Source organism: Ricinus communis, chromosome 6 (assembly GCF_019578655.1).
Source record: "Ricinus communis isolate WT05 ecotype wild-type chromosome 6, ASM1957865v1, whole genome shotgun sequence".
In the NCBI taxonomy this organism is placed as follows: domain Eukaryota; kingdom Viridiplantae; phylum Streptophyta; class Magnoliopsida; order Malpighiales; family Euphorbiaceae; genus Ricinus; species Ricinus communis.
This window is the reverse complement of record NC_063261.1, coordinates 22,067,147-22,089,080: the sequence shown is the minus strand read 5'-3', so window position 1 is coordinate 22,089,080 and position 21,934 is coordinate 22,067,147. Positions and strand designations below refer to the sequence as shown.

Below are 21,934 nucleotides of genomic sequence, written 5' to 3'. Positions count from 1 at the left end.
TAATAATTAATACTATTTATTGAGATTCATCATTATATTCAAACTTTCAACCTCATCAGAAAATATTTATAAAATTAGTGCAAGACCTGATAATATAGAGTAGAACTTTTTACTCGCAAAATTTTAATACACTAATCTGCAAAATAATTTATAATTAATAGGAATAGACTTTTCTATATAAATTAATATTTAATATTTATTGATTCTATTTCTTTTAATTAAAATTAATAGCAGTTATTTATGATCTCAACCTAAAAGCTAGACACTACTCAAAGAAGTGGTCTTTTTTTTTAGTACATTACGAAAGCGACCGGTTTTATCATTTAATGAGTTTATTTTGGTAATGCATTTATTAATATAGTTACAACTAACAAATCATGAAGCTCTCTCCCTTTTGTGCATCGTAATTCTTTTTTTTTTTTTAATATCTCCTCAGCCAATCTATCAGTAATGATACTGATCACCTCACATTAATAGCCTTCGATAAATTAGAGATTTAAGGATAATCCTAATGATGTGCTAAGTTGTTGGAATAATTCTTTTGGATTTGATCCATTATAACACGGTTTGAAATATTTATTGTATAACAGGTTGACATATAAAACCTGTAATAATTGGTTTACTTACTATTTAAGTAAACTTGTTATATATGTCATATCATGTCATATTAGATATGTTACAATATACAACTAATTAATCTACTTACTATTTAAATAAATATATTACATATGTTGTATGGTGTCAAGATACGTGTTATATGTATTATATTTATTATATTCATTCGAAAATAGCAACCAGACAAATATCATAAAATATGGCCTTAAAGAATAGAAAATCTTGTTGGTTTAATTTGTGTAATGTAGTATTTGGTTGACAGGTGATATTCCCCATGGCATTAGTAAGCTCCGAGATTTTATGAAGAGTGAGTAATAAATATTCTGGGAAAATTTCATCATCATTTTACAAGATAGAATACCTTCTAGTCCTGGACAATGCAAGAATGTAATATTCTTATCTTAGAGCTGTCTCACAATAATCTCAATGGTCTGTACTGAAAGAGGATTTCAGATTTTCAAGAATCTATCTCAGAACCTGTTGACAAAATACTTGCCTCTTGAAGTTGGTAGGCTTGGAAATAGTTCAGAAATTGGATGTATTAGAAATCAGGTTATCTGGTGAACTTCCAAGCATTCTGATCTGGTTGTATTACCCTTGAAAGGCTGTATGGAAAGAAGGAAAAGTGTATCACAGCTTGGACCCTTCAGGTGATTGCATTAATTTTATAATATGCTTATTTTATTGAACTAAATATTTTGTAATCTATAGTGCACAGAAATCAAACTTTCTTATGGAGGCTGAAGAAAGAAAAAAATTATAGTGAAGAAGTAAAACAGCACCATTCCTTGCGTACTTTCAAAGGAAAACTTTACTTTAGAATTTCTTAATATTATTTATATTTTTAATATATAAATTAACGATGACAGATAAAACATTAAAAAAAAAACTAATTTATTTAACAAATATAAAAGAAATAAGATTCAAATAGCTCCTCAACGGATTTTCTTTTTAATTTTTTTGGATCATTTTAACTTAAAATTTACTATTTTTAATTCAGTTTAGCACTAAAAATTGAATTATATTTTTGAAATTAAGAAAATTAATTCTTAGAATTAAATTTAACAAACAACTATTAGCTACTAATAATAATATTAAAAAACTATAAATTCTTAATAAATATTAACCATTTTTAGTTACTTTAATTTTTTTCATTTTTAAAAAAGCATAGTTTTTATTTGTTGGAGTGAATTAAGTTAAATTTTAAAATTTAAAATTAAAATGGTCTAAAAAGTTAAAATAGCTTATTTGAACCTGTCCATAGGTTAATGGCCTATTTGAATTTTATTTTAATATAAAGTAATAAAAAGAAATATGTACTCGGCCCGAGAACAATCTAGGGATGTGAATGATCAAAACTACGACAGTCCCGCCTAGAAATATAAAATGATAATAAATTAGATACTTCTTAGCAAAAATAAATTTCAAATTTTGTGAGTTATTGCATTTTAAAATAAATCCATAAATTCTCAACTGTGACGCCTTCTCTTCTTTCATTAATTTCTCCATTTGTTTAATTCAGAGACACGGGTACACATAAGAAAACGAAGTCGTTTAATCGATGGAGAGTTTGTGAGCAATCGAAACTGAAAATGGCAGGAAAGGTACGGAGAAGCGATGCGAGCTCAAGCAGTAGCAGCAATAGTAGAGGAGAAACCGTCGTGGTTGATTGTGGTCGCCGTAAAAGTTCTTGCGGTTATTGTAGATCCGGTGCTCGCACTAGTATCTCTCATGGTTCGTTCTTCTAATTTCATTTATCCTTTTTTAAATTTAAAATTTTCGATTTGTAGATTATTTGTTACTTTAGCTTATTTGTTGTTTTGTTTTTTAAATTTTAGTTTAATTTATTATTAAGTGTGTATTGAGTATTTGAATTAAAGCCCTGTTTGGAATAAATCATGTAACTGAATTCTTGCAAAATCATGTCAGTTGTGGCTTGATTTCATTTCTTTTATTATTATTATGATTATTTAAGTTAAGAGAGTTGACCAAATAGAATTCAGTTGAATTTGATTCTTACATTTTAAGACTTTCAAAACGAGCGGTACAGGCCTTGTTTGGATTAAGTTACCTGTAAGAAATAGAATTCGATTACATTGAATTCCTGCAAAATCATGTCACTCGTGGAATGATTCCATCTCTTTCAAAATGCCTTGTTTTTTTATTTTAAATTGAAAGAATTGAATTCTAGCAGTCAATGATCTCTCCTGAGATGGGAATTCATTATCTTTCCTGAGATAAGTGGAATTCAATTAAATGAAATTTTTGTTCTTGCATCTTAGATTTTTAACCACTTATTCTGTTTGTTTGCTTTTCTATCTGCAATCTCTCAATCATGTCATTATATGATTTCCATGATATTTGTACTTCTCTCTTTTGTAGGTTTATGGGCACACAGTATTAGTGTTGATGACTATCAAGGTGTGTATGATCTGTTAAGATCTGTTTCTCTACATGCTCTGAATATTCACACATTTTTACACATCAAGAAGAATATCTGTGTCAATCTCTGCTGCCTCAGCTTCTTTGGTATAGTATAATGTTGCAGAACATCATGAGATATCATTATTAGCCAAACATTGTGGTGCTAAGATTCTTTGATAGGTTTTCTTTTATCTTTCTTTTGCTCTACAGCCTTACATAGAGGCCATTTTGTCTTATTATTTTATAAAGTTCATAGTAATAGTGCCCTTTGATTGATTGACCTGTTTTTTAATATATTGCCCCATTGATAGATCTTCTTGACCGTGGATGGAGGAGATCTGGTTGTTTCCTTTACAAACCTGAGATGGAAAGGACATGCTGCCCATCTTATACTATTCGTCTGAGGGCAAGTGATTTTGTTCCTTTGAAAGAACAACTTCGTGTCTTTAGAAAAATGCAGAGGTATGCCTTTATCTCAGTTTTATTGGTAGATTGCAGTAAGTTCTTGCAAGACAAGCAAAAGTAACTTCACTATTATGACTTCACTTTATGCACTATAAAGAACTTAATATTTGTGATTTGCTTAATCACCAAATATCAGGATGCTCTGCTAGGATCCTAGGACCATATACGGTTTATTTTAAAACCTCAAAAATTTCCTTTTGTTGACAGATGTTCATGTAATTCAGTAATGGCTTAGATGAAGTCCTACTGAATCCTCTACTGTTCAATAAAACTTAGTTCCATATTTGAATACTGATTATGCTATATACCTAGGTTTTTAGATGGCACGCTGGATGTGAAGAAAAGCATGGAGGTAGTAGAGGATCCAAATATTCTCAAAGATAAATGCAGTTGTGCCTGTCATGAAGTTTCAAGCTCAGGGACAAAGGAAAATTTGCCTGCTAAAAATGAAGAGAGGAATAGTGCACAGAATATTGCTACTTATTTGTCAGATCAAGTTGACATTGCAATCCGTACTTGTGCAGAAAGTGGAGATTTTCCTTGCAGTATACAATTACCGAAATCTTCTATCAAACAGGTTTCACAAGCTAAAAGAAAACTGCTAATTGAAGGAGCAGAAGAGCTCATGTACTCTAGCAACATCGCATTTCAACTAGTGGCCACTATAAGACGAGCAGAATCAGCTGGAAATAATGCGTCACATAGCGCAGGAGATCTTACTCTTTCCCCTAAAGTTATTGCAGAAAAGTTGGCTGCTTCTTTAAATCAGTTGTCAGAAACTAGTGGTTTTTCAATCAGGGCTTGTAATGGACACATTAACTTCTATGCATCTAGAATGCAAGCTTCTTCTGGTGAAGGTGCTCAAACTATTGCTGACTTTAAAGAATCTGCTGCAGGATGTAAAAGAAAGTCCTGCTGTACGAGGAAGAGTGTCAAACATCCTCAGGGTAAAAGGCAGAAGCTAGAGATTCGGTTAAAACGGTCCAGCTTTGATCCAGAAGAATTTGAACTGTATAGAAGATATCAGATGAAGGTGCATAATGATGCACCGGATCATGTTACTGAAAGCTCTTACAAGAGGTTTCTTGTCGACACTCCCTTAGTTTCTGTCCCACCATCTGGTAATGTCAGAGTCCCTCCTTGTGGATTTGGCTCCTTTCATCAGCAATATGTTATCAATGGCCAGCTAGTTGCTGTTGGCGTGATTGATATTCTTCCTAAATGTTTGTCTAGTAAATATTTATTCTGGGATCCAGATTTTGCCTTTCTATCACTAGGAAAGTATTCAGCCTTGCAGGAAATAGGTTGGGTAAAAGAGAATCAACTACATTGCCCTAGTCTTCAGTATTATTATCTTGGCTATTACATCCATTCCTGCAGCAAAATGAGATATAAAGCAGCCTATCGCCCATCTGAGCTTCTCTGTCCTCTCCGTTACCAGTAAGTTGCTCCTTTTCTTTTAGCAACTGCCCATTAAATAATGGACATGAATGCTTTTTGGCCACATTATACTTTACAGTGACTTCCGAGTACAGCAGTTAGATTTAGTTGTTATATGTGGGCATCATGCTATCATCTAAAACTGTTATCTTAACTCTACCTTGACATCTGCTAGCAATCTATGATTAGCATACTTGAGTCCTGTGTTGAAATGACGATGCATTGTTATAATTCTTAATCAGCAAAACAAGCTACAAAACCAGGTGAATTGGCTGTATAAATATGTTTCTCTGATCAATTCAGTGATACATAACCCGTCCTTAAAGAAATTTAGCTCAAACAATTCACAGTTGCTGGGCCAGTTCTTGTTTGATACATTGCAAATATGCTCAAGTTTGGGATGATAGATAGTTTGGGTTAAGTTTTACATGCATTACATATAGGATAAAGTTGAATCTTCTCCAATCTTCCTGAAAGTGATTATCAGAAAGGGTTCAAAAGCTAAAATGATTAAACATAAAGCAATTTCAGATATTTGTAATTCAGGCTGCTCAATTTTGGCTGCATTCATGAGTGTTGCATTGACATTCTACACCTACAATTTCTAGTTCTGTGTTTCATCTATGAGGCTAAACCTTTTGATTTTTCGCATGTTTATCCAAGTTTTTAGTTATAATCTGCTATTGATATTCTACATCTAAAAATGCAAGTTTGAGTTTACCTTTTGATTTCTCCATGTTTATCGAAGTTTATAGTTATGATCTGCTATTCAAACTAGCTAGGTGAGTCAAAGTTTGACAAGCTGATATATTATTTCCAGGTGGGTTCCATTTGATATTGCGAGGCCTTTGCTTGACAGAAAGCCATACGCAGTCTTAACAGATTATGCGCTTCTAGAAAATGCAGAGTCTTTACCTCCTCATTCTTCTGAAAATGCCCCGGAAATGCAACATGATGACAATGGTGGTGAAGACTCAAATGATATTCTTATGGATGATGGTGAAGAAATGATTGAACCTGAATCTGAAAGTTCTGATGATGAATCGAGTGCAGAAATGAGTAGTCAGACATTGGAAGATGGTGATGTTGGTGATATTTTAATCGGTTTGAAGGGATCCCGTGTGAGATACAAGGTATGCTATATCCTTGTCCCATTTCTGGTCTTCTTTCCACATAGCTGCAACTCCAGATGCCAATTGATCAAATTATTAAGATGAAAAGAGTTCATGATTCTGAGCGTTTAGGATGCTTTCACAACAAAAAATTGCTGAGCTATTATACTATTCACTTTGTAGTTTTTGCAAGAAAACTGGTAATACTAAAACATAAAACTTGCATGATAAATATTGCTACTGGTGCAACTTTTGTTTAGCAAGTATGAATGTTTTTCACACATGTTATATTGTCTCATATTTACAGGATTAAGATAATTATTTCAGTAAAATGTAAATTACATCATTGCATCTAGACTTTATTCTGAATGTAGATAATCAAGGCTGTGTTTGTTTGAGCATGTACAAGTGATGGGATTTGAATTTTCAAAAACTATGTAGACTAGGTACAATACCCTTATTTTAATTCTGGCCATAATGTTTTCAAAGTTCAATTGCTTTCTACTTTCATCCTCTCTAATAAACATAGCTTAAACTTCAGAATGATGAATATGACAGGAAAAAAGATCTTTTCATTTCTCTCTTCTGATAAGCTAATTGTGGTTTAAAAGTATTTTTAAAATCAAAATTAATTGAAGTTTTTAATTTCTCTGAACTTCAAGAATTTGGATCATAACTAAGTTGAGAGCTGAAGGAAGATCCTACTTGTCAAAGATGTAATTGGGAATCTTGTGTTACCTTGTAGAAGAAAATACCCCATTTTATAATCATAGAGATATTTGAAACATTAACAACCATGCATTAGGAATACCTTATTCATTAAGTTCGAGTTATAAACTTGGAAATGTTAGAAAATAAGTAGGACTATATTGTTCACCATAGTTGGTTAGCACTTTAGTTCAATTTCATTTGCATGGTTTTTCTCACTGCATTTATTTTCTGAAGGAATTGCGGCGAGCTTTTGACCCCAGTGAAAGGAGCTACTTGGAATCTCAGTTGCATAGATATAAGAGTGTAGTAGGTGCAGAGTTGTCTGAGCGAATAGTCTACTCACTGGGGTGATTTAATTTTTCTGTGGCACTATTCCATCACCAACAGAGATGTATATTCTACCTGGGGAGCTGAAGTTTTCGGGTGACTCATGTCTGGTTATCATAATGTAGTCTGAAAGGGGGCTATGGCAAACCTCAAACATTGCAACGTGATCTGTTACCTGATTAAGTTAAATCTGGGGTTTGTACAAATGTTTTATACTCTCAGGCTGATGGTTTTCATGTGCCAAATGAAATGAAGGTGAATGAGTTGTCTGGTCTTGAGATCATTTTAGGTCTTTTCAGTTGCGGGCTCCTTTCCCCTTCAGTTAGGATATTGCATATATTCTGCATCTAATTTAATGCTACAATGAATAGAAACTGGTTCATTTGCTGACTCTTGGGTTAATTTTCTTTCATCTTTCCTTCATCATCCTCATATGTTCTAATTTTGTGTTGAGTGGGTAAAATTTAGAGTGCTACCAGATCATACATTTGGATCACTCCATGGAGTTGGTTAACAGTCTTCTCCTGTAGACACTTAGGAATGAAACATCAGTGACATGAGAAGAGCTAGTCAGAGATCATCATTCATAATTTGGTGGTAGACTTCCCGAAGGAAAATGGGGCTTTACTGAACTTATTGATCAACAATTGAATGCCTATACTAACCTTTATAGGATGGGCAAAAAGCCTCCCTCCCCTCGTCTTGTTATACTATTTGGGATGTGCTTACTGGTCATTTTCTCTTTGAGCCATGTCTAGGCTAGCAGGTTCAAGCTCTCTTTCCAGGAATGTTGGTTAAAGATCTTTTACTAATCTATAATCCTGTTTTTTTTCTTTTTTTGGTTTTTATAATTGTCTCAAGTGTAATAAGCCCTACAAAACGGTGATCCATCAGAAGCTTAATCTCGTCATTGGGTGAGTTGTAATGTATTCAGTTGATAAATAAATATAAACAAGATCAATTGCCTAGTAAAATTCTATGATATGTGCATGTTAAACACGAAGTTGGACTATTCCATGGGGCAGATGATGAGAATCAAAGAAGAAAGCACTTGTTGAGACGTACAGGTTTCTGAACTTTGTTTCAGGTTTTCTGATGGATACATGCAATGGACAAAGTGTTTATAACCATGCTATCCGGTTAGGCAAAGAAACTGGGAAAAAAAAATAAAAACCTTTAAGCCTTAAAGACCTGAAATGGACAGACTTGGAAGAATATTGCTAAGATATTTTTATTATTTAGCAATATAAAATCTCTTAACACTTCATCAACTGCATCACATAATAATACCATTTACAAGATTCAAATTTCCAAGTCTCTTCTTCACTCTCTTACTCCTTGCTTTCTCTTTCTATCTCTCTTCTTCCTCTCTCTCCAAGGAAGTCTCCTTATGACAGGGGAGCCGGCGACCGAAGTCCCAGTGAACGGCGGCCGTAACTATAACGGTCCTGAGGTAGCGAAATTCCTTGTCGGGTAAGTTTTGACCCGCACAAAAGGCAGAAAAGGAAGAGATCTTTGGAAAGTGGGATTTTGTGATCTCTAAAAAAATCAAACCTATTTAAATATTTCTACTATTCTATTTTTCCTTGAAAAAGGCGCTCAACCTACAGGAACTGTTCATGAGCCAAGTCAAAATGTCAATGCTGATCCTAATTTGTATAGAATTTGATTTGTATGAAATTTTCCCCAAATAGTTGGAAGGGCTTTTTGTTTAACCTTTTGCCTTATACATTCCTTGTAATCTATTGCAATCAATTAAGTAATTACAGGAAAGAGCAAGACCTACACAATTAATTGTAGCATTAGTTGCCTAATACCAATAACTGAATCTTATGAATGGCACTAAAATATTCAACAATAGCATAAGCTTATTAACATTGACTGACCCTTGAACTGGACATTATCTTGATCAGAATCAACAATCCAATGTTTTGAATTATGTTATTTAATCACCAAACACGGTGAAGCTGTCGAAATGAGGAATTTTTTGTTTCCTGGTTCAGAGAGTTAAAATAAGAACAACAGAGGGGAAAGAATATACAATTGGAAGTGAAGGGTAATCATCAAGCATCATCTGCATCGCTTCCACCAACATGTGCTTCATGATTGATCCAATAACTGCTTCCATCAGGACCAGACACCTTAAACCTGCTCAACAACAAAATCCATACATACCCTTAAATTCCTTTTCTAAACAGGCATGTAACCTGAACAAACATCATCACCCCTACAACTGGAACTTCCTAAAAATAGATATCTAGTTTATCTACTGACCGCTCAAGAACAGATTTTCCTTCCTTGTACTTCTGGCTCTTTTCATGCGCAGTTTCCTGAAATCATCCAAATAAACTATAGGTAACAAGGAAACACTCATAAACCATGCATTCTTTTTTATCAAATCTCTGCTTCCTAATCTTACATATTTCCAACCCACAATTGATCCGCATCCAACACAGAAAATGTCAGCAACAGTGTGCAAACCAGTCAACATCATTCTCTCTTCATTCACTCCAACGGAGACATTCACTCTGTCAAATGAGGGAAGAAGATTGAAGCTAAAAGAGCGATAATTATGAACATAAAAATGTCTTATAACTCATGTGGGTGATAAATCATATGTTTGGATAACCAATGACTGATCTAGTTCACCATTTACCCCATTAAAATACAATACCTGCAGCTTACATCATCACATCATTAAATCTCTTTGTTCTATTTAGAAATATTGATTACAGTGCCATCTGAAGGATAAAGCGATTGACTTTTTCAGAGGTTGATGTCTATTAACTTCTTAGTTTGCACACAAATATTTGTACCTCTAAAAAGGAATAATCACCTTTCACAAGTCCATAACATTCAGACCCTTTCTGCAGAAGGTTATGGCCATTTTGACACTATGGGAATTATGTTCATGTTTTACTGATAGGAAGGGGAAACAACCATAACACCAGGCAAGTCCAAAATGCAACATCATGAAATGGAGAAAGTTCTAGAATTGACTTCACTGAAATTACTTGTATATTGAGTAACGATCTCTTCTATCAACATCCATTTCCTAGCTTGGAACTCCAAGAGTGAAAAAATTAATATAATTTCATCTTAATTTCAAATAATAATAATAGAATGGGCCCCTTGAAATTAATCCAGAGATGAAGTTTAGACCCTTCCAAATGGAAGCCCAAAATCCATACTCGCAGCCAATAATAACTGTACATCTTCAAACATTGGTCAACACTGACCAAGACATTGTTCACATGTAAATTTCTAAGCCATAAACAGTCCCCAAAAGAATGAATGGAATGACTTTGGCAAGCATCGGAACAAAATAAGTGATTGGCACCTGGTGGCATGGGCAATAGTCTAAGGGTTGTTGGACCAACAAAGAGTTGCATTCAAGTGGAATTGATGAATGTAATGGCAAAAGGTACCAAAAATCAAGAAAAACTTACACCTTGTTGAAGAGATAAGCTTTCCCATGCCTGCTGGTGAAGGACTGAATAAAAGAACAGAGTCAAAACACAAGTCAGAATGCTTGCTTCCTATAAATACCCTGACAACCTTTGTTGGACAATATGAGAAAGCATCAGAGATTTTTTTCAAGAAAACATAAAGTTCATCAGCCCAACACACTGAATTGACAAGAATGCATCTAGTACATCACCTCAAAGCCCATAGTAGACGTAGAATACTATTGCATGTGACCTTAATTAAAGCCTGTCCTTTTCACCATAACACTTGCAATGACATAAATATGCATACATGACAAGGTCACATCAAGAAAACTCGAACAAAGACCAAGATCAACACAGTAAGATAAAAGCTGAATAACATATTTTGCACAAAAATTTAGGCTATTTAGGTTATGATTCATCCTTTATATATGGACCCCTCACTTGGTCTCTTATTACTTGAAGTGAGATTAACTCACATGAGTTACAAAAATAGTTTTTCCTTCATGAGTAAATTCCATTTGCAAAAATGATTCCCTTAGACAAAAAGCTCTTCAGAATGCAACTGTACAACGTAGATTAGGAGTAGCTCATTCTCAAATACAAGAGTCTACACCACCATAGGGAGATCCAATAAATGGGATCAAAACACCTTTCGCAACTATGAGATATCAAACCACTCAACCGTGTGGCAGAGAGATGCTGAGAGAACAAACTGGAGCTGCCATCTTCAGAATTCCACTCACCCAGAAGCAAACCATCAAAATATGTTACCATCACTTGTGCGCTAAAGAGAACCTTCAGGAGAAAACGACCTTGCATCAACAACCACGCGAGGTCACATATACAGTTGGACACCACCTTTCACCCAAAAACTCTAGCTATTTGGTTATGTATTTTTCTTCATACGCATCACTCTCTGATTGATGTAGAATTAGCCCAATATATGAATAGGCACAATGAAGATTTGTAAGCCACACAAGACATTTAGAAGACGACGATAAGTACAATAATACACACATGCATGCAATCAGACACTAAATTCTGAAGCACAAAATGATGCAAAAGACCAGTTGAACCATAAAAGCATCCAATCGAAGTCATTTTTCAATTGATCCTTCCCAAGTCTACATATAGCCTGAAACATCATCACTGATACTTGTGGGATATTTTCTTCTTCAATGAGGTATGGCATGGTAGCCTCACCATCTTCTAAATGCCCTTAATGCACAAGTATTCTTATTCTTGAAGTTCACATCAATCAAACTCTGCAGAAGGACAGTGTATTATAAAGGAATTTTGGAGTAAACAGCGCAATGTTGAGAAGTGAGGACTCATAACCGTATAAAACATTTTTGCTGTAGATCATTTATTTTTTCAGATAAATATGTCCCACTCAAGAAGAGGATATTGCTTTACTTCGGATCCATCTATGTAACTCAATCTTAAGAAAGTTCAAAGAGAGAGATAATGTGTAAGATGGGAGATTGTAATACTTAAGAGATTTTCCTGTAAAAACATGAGAAAACCCACAGGCACTAAAACAAAGGCACCCAAAAACCACAGTAAGCAATTAATGAATAATTAACAGGAAGCACATAATTCATGAAAGATACTATACAATTGAGATTCTCTTAACATGCAGAATCCAGGTTTTAACTACCTACTTCTCTAATAGCACAACGTGGTGATAACAATTTACTAGTCAAAGAGGGTGGAACAAAATCTAAAAAAGACGAAAATTCCAAATGGAGCTATAATCTAAGCCTCGTTTTTCAAGTTGGAGCAAGAGGTGTTCACCAATTAAAAGTCAGAGCTTGATCTATATACACTTAACAATCAATAATACTTACACAATCACAATTACCAAACCAAAGAAATTCACATCCTGTAATCAGATAAATCTTCCCTTGACTCTTGATTTCATCTGAAAGATCCTCTTATCATTAACCACCTTAAAGAAACACATCAACATATACATTCAACACCTAACATATATCACCAAAAAGAGAAAAAAAAAATAACAAAAACAAATTGATAACACCCAGATGAGAATCCAATTAAAAAAAAAGAAAAAAAGATCACAAATCAATTAAGTTTCAGTCAATCAAAGGTCAAAAAACAGAATCAAGAACAAACCTTTGAAACAATATCTTCATAAACAGCGAGGTGGGTTCTGCAGTGCTTGCAACTATAGATCTTCCCTTCAAGATTCACCACAAACAACCTCCCCATGTCCTCAAAACCAAGTCCAAGTCTTTACACAACAAGCTATTTATAACAACAAATATATGAATATAAAACAGAACAAAAATGAAATTAAGCAACAAATATAAAGAATGCTGAAGAAACAAGAGAATTAAGAATTTTATTGAGTATAAGTTTGACAGGTTGCGTACCTCAATCTACCCTTTTACCCTTTCTTTGTTCTAGTGAGTTGCATGGTTTACAAGAAATGTGGACAAAGAAACTAATAGTCACCATTTTCTTTTTATTTTTCTATTTCTTTTCTAATTTTTCTCAATTTTTATTACCTTTTCTGCAATAGTGGAACCTGACAAGACGTGTTTCTTACGGGTTTTGCTCCCTTTTCTTTTAATCTCTAAAAAGAAAAACAAATAACCATATATTAGTTCATCAAATCATCATCCAAGAGTGATTTCTTATTATATAATCACTAATCATTTGTTCAATCCAACCAAAAGAGAAAAAGATAACAAATCTTTATTTTTAATTCTCAAGGATTTATATTATATGTCCATAAATGAATTATGTTTTGTAGCTTAATCATTATTATTATTATTATTATTATTATGTGTCTTGTTCATGAAAAAGAAAGTGAATAAAAGCAAATATGAATGGATGTTAGTAATTGTATATCCATTTTATTTGTTGTAACATAACAAAATTAACAATAAAAAAAAGTAATAAAAACTTGATTGTATAAACTAAAAAAAAAAATTTAAGAGTATATTTATTAATTTTACTTCCTTAGTAAAATTATTATTTATAATCAAGATTGTATTCCGATTAGTTTTATAAAATATTAATAAATAAAAGGATTTGAATTTAAAATTTTTGTAAATCTTTACAAATGAAAATATTATCTAAATTATTTTTAATTATATTTCATTATATGTATTTAAGAAATATAATAAATTATTTTTAATTTATTACATGATATTTTTCTATTATTTTAGTTTTGATATTTTTCCATATCATTTTCTGATTGGGGACAAAATATTTTTTTTATTAGACTTAACTTAAATATGGCAGGGTGACAATTAAGTTATTAAGAGAAATATTTTTTCAAAAAAAAAAAATAAACGACATGTCAGTATTGCATTTCCCTGAGCAAAAGCAAAGAGGTTGCCCATTGGATTTATGCTGGGGAAAGGCACTTTATGTGAGGACAAAAGGTCAAATATTCCTAAACTTGTGCCTATGTACCAAATAGGTCCAATTTTCGTTTTCCCCAACAATTACAACTCAAAACTCTTGTTTATACCGATCCAAATTTTATTTCATGTTCATGCATGCATCTCACCTCTTATTAATATATATAGATAATATTAAATATTTATTTTGCTTTCTTTTGAAATAGCTTTCCTAATTTCTTTTTTAAGTTAATTTTTCTTTTTTTACAATATCAGCATTATTATTACTATTGTTATTTTATCATGACCACCGTCGCATTTCTATCACTGCTGCTTTTATTTAATGAAACAAATATTTATTTACCACTCCAAACCACTACTTTAGTACCACCATTATTGCTACTCTTTCACTAGTTCACCACTATTGTTGTATTTTCATCAAACATAGCAATACACTTAACACTATTAAACTATTGTCATCAATCATAAAAAAGACTCCTCACAACCATTAAATCCATGTGATATCAAACCATCGCATTCATATACACATTATCAAATTAAAATGCACCAAATATCTTCCACAATCACATACATAATAAGCCTAATAAATTCAATTTAGAAAGATAAATCTTTTAAAATTTAATATTAAATAAATAATTTTCAAATTTAACTACAGAGGAAATAATTTTTTTTTTTAGAATTACTCTCTTATCTTCTCGTCAAATCTCATCACTAATACAAAAATTTATAAGAATAACAACGATAACAATTAATATCATTTCTTTTTATACAAGTTCAATAATTTAAGATCATGCACGAGTTTTTTAGATCGAACTCCAAAGACTAAAGTTATACACCTTACTTATTAACCTAAGGTGCAATTGATTTCTATTTTGATTCTAACAACCAAATTAAATATCATTAATACCAAGATTGAGTGTCTATGTGACAGAGCATCAAAGGAACCAAGCTTATCCCAAAAATTCTTTAACCTTGAAGCAGATCTTGTCAATTTACCTCAAAAGCACGAGGGAGCTCCAAAGGCGCGGGGGCGCTTTTCATAAAGTTAAAAGTTTACAAGACGTTAAAAAGTCCACCAAAAGGCTCAATCGTCTCATGACACTTGGCAGTCAAAGTGTCAAAGCTCGAAGAAGTGCGAGGGTGCCTCACTTTAGATGTTGAGAAAATTTCTGGCAGACAATTGCACGATAAAAAGCGCCAGGGCACTTCTAGGCACGGTCAAGGCAAGCGCGATGGCGTTATTATAGTGCGAGAGCGATTTTCATAATTAATATGATGTCAGTAACTGTTGAGACAACAACCACCCTATCAGTGCCATGTGGCTGGAGCCGTTGGAGCTCCAACATCTCTTTTCAGAAAGCACGAGCGCGCTTAGAAAGCGCGGGGGCGCTTTCCATGACTTTAGGCAATTTTTACCAAGTCATCAAATGGATTATAGGAGCTTTGGCCTTATTATAACGTCTCTAAGGGGTTGGTATAAGTATAAATACCCCTCTTAAAGACATAACAATCAAGCGTGTATTAGATATACCAAAACTCTCACAAATTCATTTATTAACTTCTTATACTCATTTTTCTTTCTTTATGAAGTGTATTAAGTTGAAATCTTTGTTCAACTAAAACTTAGAAAGGGTTATTGTGTGAACTAGGTATTAAAAACACAAGGAATTGGTTGTTGAGAAAAAAATATTCTAAAACATTAATTAAAATTTATATATTAAATTTCTGATTGAATGAAATTAATATAGTAGTTCTAGTTTTAGAGAGAAAGTAACGGATGAAATTATGTAAAAGAAAGACAATTTGATTTTTTATTAATTTTATTTATAAACACTCAATTATGTCCTTAGCAAACGCATATCATACAAGTGTTGGGTTTGATTAAGATTTAAATTTATTTGGCATCAAAATAAGAGTCGTGGGTCTTATTCTTGAAAAAGAGAACGAAATTGAAGTTATTTAGTCTCTTTGACATAAGTAGTTTTGGGAGTATTTTATTCTTTGTCCTTTTATGCGAGGATAACAATGTGAGTTGTAACACAATTATATGATAATTGAATATTACATGAGATTATTAAAAAAGAAAAGTGTTGGAAAGTCAAAGAATATTTGTATTAATAAGCAATATATTGCTTCCTTATTTAGGAGATTAGTAGGAACTTGATTATAGGATCATATCAATTATAGGAGCTAAAATCTCTTTGTCATTTATGTACTATGTTGTATATAAACAACCTCAATGTACAATGTAAATCACCAATTCTAGAATACTTGTGTACTTCTTATCATGGTATCAGAGCAGGACTAGATCCTGACTCTTTATTTCTTTTAAATCATTTCATTATTACTTTTGTATTTCTCTAGTATTTCTCTATCATGGCTGAAGGAGATGTCCTTCTTCCTTTTGAAACAAACAAAAATCAAAACTCTGCTGAATCATCAAAGGCAGATTCATCTGATCCTAATCACACTCATCATTCAGATCATACTGGAATGATTTTATTCTCCAAAACCCTCAACGGTGACAATTACCCTGGTTGGAAAAGGGCCATAAAATTGGCTTTAAACTTAAAGAACAAGCTAAGATTCGTTGAGGGCTCTTGTGAACCACCATCAAAAGAAAAACATCCTGATTCATATGGATCTTGGTCTAGATGTAATGACATGGTCCATTCTTGGATTATCAACACTCTTGATCCAAAGATCGCCGACAACGTCATCTACTATGCTACTGCTTATGAAGTTTGGGAAGTTCTATGTGACGATTCTCACAAGGTAATGCTCCTCGTGTTTTTAAAATTCAGCAAAGCATCGCATCTCTCAAACAAGGACAACTCTTTGTTTTTTCTTATGATACTAAACTGAAAAGTTTATGGGACGGATTAACTATCTATTCTGACTCAAACGAAGGAATACCAGGTGAGCAACAAAAATTGATGCAGTTTCTAATAGGGTTAAATGATACTTACAACTGCGATTCAGAGTCAGATTTTGTTGCATAGCCCTTTGCCCACTGTTCGTCAATCATATGCCTCAATCACCCAAGCAGAAAAACAAATCCAAATCAGTTATGTAGCGAATGAATCAGTAGCAGCCATGGCAGTCAAGAACAATCCCAAACAACAAAATCAATCATCATCTCATGGTGGAAACTCTAATAATTCTTCTAGGAATAGCGGGCGATGGCACTCAGGCAGCGGAGGATGATGGTCCTTAGGTGATAATTCGAGTGGCGGTCGATGGTCGTCAGGAGGCCGATGGGGAAGAAGACGCGGCCAGGCCAGAGGAGGCCGTTCTATTGGCATTGGAAGAGGATGAACTTTTTGTTCACACTGCAATGAGGAGGGTCACTAGGTTGATACATGTTGGGAATTACATGGGTATCCATCTACTCATCTAAAAGTAAAGTCAGCCCAATCTAAGCCTGCTAATAATATCTCTATGACTCCAGGTGATAAAGAAGGAACCGTTACTATATCTAAATCCCATTTGGAACGGCTTACTTCAATGCTCAACAACCAAGAAATCGAATCTGGTTCAACCTCTGATCCAAAAGTTAATACGGTAGCAAGAACAGGTTTGTCCAAAGTAAATTTACAAAATTGGATCATTGACAGCGGCACAACCAATCATATTATTTCATCATAATTATTCCACAAGAATAAAAATTGCTCATTGTCACCTGTATTATTGCTAAGTGGAGATAAAATTGAGATTGCAGCCAAAGGATCATTGCCTCTTAATTCTAAATATATTTTACATGATGTATTATCTTTGCCTACATACATTTAAAGTGGATTTGATGTCTGTAAGTCATTTAACAAGAGGTTTGAATTGTTCAGTCACTTTTTTCCTTATTGGTGTATTTTACAAGATAGAGCTACGAGGAGGACGATTGGTTTGGGTAAATAACAGAGTGGACCATACTATTTGAAGGAATTGACAGTGGACAAAGATAAGCATAAGTCAAACACAACTAAAAATTCTCATCCTGCAACCTCATCACTTCATCCACCGATTTGTGGCATAATCGTATGGGACATGTCTCTCCTTTACGATTGAATTCTCTTGCTAAACTTTTGTCATATTTGTCCTTTGGCTAAACAAAGTTGTTTGTCTTTCAAAACAATTACTATTTCTTCTATTCAACCATTTGATATTATTCATTGCAATAATTGGAGTCCCTACTATCATGTTTCGCTTTCTGGTGCTCATTATTTTCTCACCATTGTTGATGATTATACACATTCTATATGAATTTTTTTTGATGAAACACAAAGATGAAACTCAACCTATTTTGAAATGTTTCTTTAGCTATGTTCTTACCCAATTTGGGACACGAATTAAAACTTTTCGCAGTGACAATGGTGGAGAATTTCTTTCTCTTTGCACTTTTTTTCAAGATAATGGTGTCATTTTTCAACATTCTTGTGTTTACACCCCCCAACAAAATGGGGTAGTGGAGCGAAAACATCGCCATATTCTTCAGGTTGCTCGTGCCTTAAAGTTTCAGGCTAGTCTTCCCATAAAATTTTGGGGAGAATGTGTCATCACATCTGTTTATATTATTAATCGATTACCCTCTCTGCTTCTTTCTTTCAAAACCCCTCATGTACTTCTCCATTCAAAACCCCTAACTTTTTCTCACTTTCGCATGTTTGGTTGTCTTGCCTATGCTACAAATGTTAACGTTTCTCATAAATTTGACTCTCGAGCTATTCCCCCAGTTTTCATTGGTTATCCTCTTGGTCAAAAAGCATAAAAATTATACGATCTCACTATAAAAAAATCTTCACTAGTCGAGATGTCAAATTTTATGAGAACATCTTTCCTTATTCCTCATGTCCAGATACTTACTCCAGACCCCAAACTAAAACCCATCTTCCTGGCCCAATCCCTCTAATTCCACCTACCTTTAATGACCCTTTTGACATCTCTCAAGTAAATCAAAACACTAAACAGAGGACTGGCCAAACCGACCCATCACCCCCCACTACACCACTGTCACATCCACCACCAACCACCGTCCCTTCCACCACCCTTCGCACCTACACCCGATGTCTATCTCGCCATACAGCCATCCAACCTCCCATAAATCCAGTAGTTATTGATCCAAGCCTAACCCAATCTCCCAATCTATCAAACCAAAAAACAATTTCACCATCTCTTGCTCCTTCCGATGTTGCACCTCAGCCCGAACCAGCCACTGCTCGCTGCTCAAGCCGCCCCACAGTTCAACCTCAAGAGCTCTGAGACTATGTCTGCTCTGTTGTTACATCTGACCACTCTAATCCTCTACTGCTAGGTTCTACAAAAGGTACACATTATCTTCTTAGTCATTATGTTTCCTACCATCGTTATACACCCACTTATAGATCCTTTGTGGCTAATATACAATCTAACATTGAACCAAGTTCCTATTCACAGGCAGCAGCTAATCCTAATTGGTAGAAAGCGATGCAAGCTGAGTTACAGGCACTTGAGGACAATAGAACCCGGTCTCTTACATCTCTTTCTGTTCATAAAATTCCAATTGGATGGCATTGGGTGTACAAAATAAAATGGAAGTTAGATGGCTCAATTGAAAGGTATAAAGCACGGTTGGTTGCTAAGGGCTACACATAGTTGGAGGGTGTTAACTTTCAAGATACTTTCTCTCCTACCGCCAAGATTATTTCAGTTCGGTGTTTGATGACTATTATTGTTGCTTGAGGTTGGACCTTGCATTATCTTGATGTAAACAATGCTTTTTTACATGGCAATCTTGATGAGGAAATATACATGTCACTGCCGCCTGGGCTCTAGCGATAGGGGGAGAATCAATTAGTTTGTCATCTTCACAAATCCTTATACAGGCTGAAGCAGGCGTCTAGACAATGGTTTGCAAAGTTTTCAGAAGCTATTTGTTCAACTGTTTTTATACAATCCAAGGCAAACTATTCTCTCTTCACCAAAAGAGAAGGCAAGTATTTTACTGTCCTTTTGATTTATTTGGATGATATTCTGATTACTGGCAATGATTCTGAAAACATAACTGATGTTAAGAATTTTCTGCATAAAAATTTTCGACTCAAAGATCTAGGAAAATTGAAATATTTCTTGGGCATTGAAGTTTCTACATCTAGAAAAGGCATTAATGTATATCAGCGAAAATATGCTTTGGAGATTATCAAAGATGCAGGTTTATTGGGTGCTACTCCTGTTGAGACTCTTATGGAGCGTGGTACAAAATTATGTGAAAATAGTGAACCACTTCATGACCCGGGAAAATACAGAAGGCTTATTGGCAGGTTAATTTATCTCATGGTTTCAAGACCAAACATCACCTATGCAGTTCATGTTCTAAGCAGATTTATGCATCAACCTCGGAAAGAATATTGGGATGCAGCTTTGCGTGTCGTGTGCTACTTAAAAGGATCCCCTGGTCAAGGTCTTTTCTTTTCTGCAAACAATGATTTTAAACTAAGCGCTTTTTGTGATTCAGATTGGGCAGTATGTCCTCTCACTGGAAGATCAACCTCAGGTTACTGCGTATTCTTGGGTCATTCTTTAATATCATAGAGGTCAAAGTAGCAGAAAACAGTTTCTCTATCATCAGCAGAAGCCGAATATCGAGCAATGACGGAAGCATATTGTGAATTAACATGGTTGCGGTGTCTGCTTCAAGATTTGGGAGTTTTTCAATAAGAATCTGCTTTATTATTCTGTGACAATAAGGCTGCATTACATATTGCTGCTAATCCTGTTTTCCATGAAAGAACCAGACATATTGAAATAGATTGTCATTTCATAAGGGATAAGATTCAAGAAGGGGCTATTGAAACCAAATTTGTAAAGTTAGAAAATCAACTCGTAGATGTGTTAACTAAAGCTTTGGAAAAGGATATGTTCATACCAATGATCCGCAAGTTGGGAGTTCAAGATATTCACTCTCTAACTTGAGGGGGAGTGTTGAAAAGTCAAAGAATATTTGTATTAATAAGCAATATACTACTTCCTTATTTAGGAGATTAGTAGGAGCTTGATTGTAGGATCAGATCAATTATAAGAGCTAAAATCTCTCTATCATTTATGCAATATGCTGTATATAAACAACCTAAATATACAATGTAAATCACCAATTCTAAAATACATTTGTACTTCTTAAAAAGTTGCCCATATCACGCACACAATAATTTTATATGTGAAATAAAATATTGAACAACCTTTGGGTGTAATTGAATCATTTTTGTATTAGACCCGCTATTTACATAAATTTTTATGAGCTCAATGTTATTTTTCTATATTGTTTTATTTTTAGTATGGAAAATTATAATTAAAAAAAAATTCTCCTTGAAATGAAAAAAGAAAAATTATTTTTACTTTAATTATTTTCCAAAAAAAAAAAGTCAAACAAATTCGTAAAGGTAGTGGACGAAAATTAAGTAGGCCAAGCCCACTTCTAGATGAACTTGAGTTGGATATTTATCTAAGCCCAGGCCCAGATCAGAAGATACATTCTCTTGCTTTGCAAGTGAAGTGATTCATTCTCTTGGTTTATATTTAAGAAAGCATCAATAAGGTAACCATTTTCGATTGAAACTGGAAAAAGAATGAAAAAATTCCCTATCTGTATGATCTCATTATGATTCTGCATTTCCATTTTAGTTAAAATTTTAGTAATTCATGCATCAAGAAGCATAAGATGATTTCATCTATTAATCATTGGTTTGATATGGAAAGGGGCAATTCTTATTTATATAAATGCATGTAACGCAATAAATAAATAAAAAATACATATATGAGTATAATATATTTTATTGTTAAATGATTTTTTAGAATTTAAATTAACTAATTAAAAAATGAGAAGAAATAAATGGGCAAAGTGTGAAGTTTATTAAAATAATTATATTTTAGTTTGACTTGTACCAAATTAGATCTTAATACTTTTAAATTATTTATATTATTTATTCTTTAGTAATACGAGATCTCTCATATAATTATAATTATTTAA

General features: G+C 33.6%; 3 protein-coding genes across 5 annotated transcripts; 2 read left to right on the top strand and 1 right to left on the bottom strand.

Annotated features, from left to right (window-relative positions):
• Positions 1–2,084: 2,084 nt before the first annotated feature.
• On the top strand, positions 2,085–7,484 carry LOC8270472 (arginyl-tRNA--protein transferase 2). Of its 3 annotated transcripts, none has more exons than XM_002526852.4 (6): positions 2,085–2,349; positions 2,998–3,036; positions 3,351–3,501; positions 3,817–4,944; positions 5,765–6,077; positions 7,002–7,484. In XM_002526852.4, the coding sequence occupies exons 1-6, from the start codon at positions 2,208–2,210 to the stop codon at positions 7,116–7,118; spliced, it is 1,890 nt and encodes a 629-aa protein (XP_002526898.1). In that variant the 5' UTR covers positions 2,085–2,207; the 3' UTR covers positions 7,119–7,484. The 3 variants fall into 3 exon arrangements, with proteins under 3 accessions (XP_002526898.1, XP_025014485.2, XP_015579476.1); XM_025158717.2 differs by having other exon boundaries at positions 2,998–3,144; XM_015723990.3 differs by lacking the exons at positions 2,085–2,349; positions 2,998–3,036 and having other exon boundaries at positions 3,361–3,501; positions 3,825–4,944.
• Positions 7,485–8,942: 1,458 nt separating this feature from the next.
• Positions 8,943–13,103, bottom strand: LOC8270473 (protein yippee-like). The gene is made up of 6 exons (XM_002526853.4): positions 12,943–13,103; positions 12,683–12,814; positions 10,544–10,587; positions 9,514–9,622; positions 9,369–9,424; positions 8,943–9,242 (listed from the first exon to the last, which is right to left on the bottom strand). The coding sequence occupies exons 2-6, from the start codon at positions 12,776–12,778 to the stop codon at positions 9,158–9,160; spliced, it is 390 nt and encodes a 129-aa protein (XP_002526899.1). The 5' UTR covers positions 12,779–12,814; positions 12,943–13,103; the 3' UTR covers positions 8,943–9,157.
• A 6,295-nt stretch (positions 13,104–19,398) lies between these two features.
• LOC125370319 (uncharacterized mitochondrial protein AtMg00810-like) lies at positions 19,399–20,502 on the top strand. Its single transcript, XM_048375347.1, has 2 exons — positions 19,399–19,529; positions 19,797–20,502. Exons 1-2 carry the CDS (start codon positions 19,399–19,401, stop codon positions 20,500–20,502), a joined length of 837 nt encoding a protein of 278 aa, XP_048231304.1.
• The last annotated feature ends 1,432 nt before the right edge of the window (positions 20,503–21,934 follow it).

What these genes read in the sequence shown, in the direction of transcription:
- LOC125370319 (XM_048375347.1), top strand. Translation starts at nt 19,399, where the DNA reads ATGCAAGCTGAGTTACAGGCACTTGAGGACAATAGAACCCGGTCTCTT. An exon ending in TTAGATGGCTCAATTGAAAG is followed by an intron (nt 19,530 to 19,796) that starts GTATAAAGCACG and finishes ATCCTTATACAG; the next exon opens with GCTGAAGCAGGCGTCTAGAC.
- LOC8270472 (XM_025158717.2), top strand. Translation starts at nt 2,208, where the DNA reads ATGGCAGGAAAGGTACGGAGAAGCGATGCGAGCTCAAGCAGTAGCAGC. An exon ending in CTGCTGCCTCAGCTTCTTTG is followed by an intron (nt 3,145 to 3,350) that starts GTATAGTATAAT and finishes CCCCATTGATAG; the next exon opens with ATCTTCTTGACCGTGGATGG. An exon ending in CTCTGTCCTCTCCGTTACCA is followed by an intron (nt 4,945 to 5,764) that starts GTAAGTTGCTCC and finishes TATTATTTCCAG; the next exon opens with GTGGGTTCCATTTGATATTG.
- LOC8270473 (XM_002526853.4), bottom strand. Translation starts at nt 12,778, where the DNA reads ATGGGGAGGTTGTTTGTGGTGAATCTTGAAGGGAAGATCTATAGTTGC. An exon ending in CAATTGTGGGTTGGAAATAT is followed by an intron (nt 9,425 to 9,513) that starts GTAAGATTAGGA and finishes GGATGATTTCAG; the next exon opens with GAAACTGCGCATGAAAAGAG. An exon ending in GGAAAATCTGTTCTTGAGCG is followed by an intron (nt 9,243 to 9,368) that starts GTCAGTAGATAA and finishes GTTGTTGAGCAG; the next exon opens with GTTTAAGGTGTCTGGTCCTG.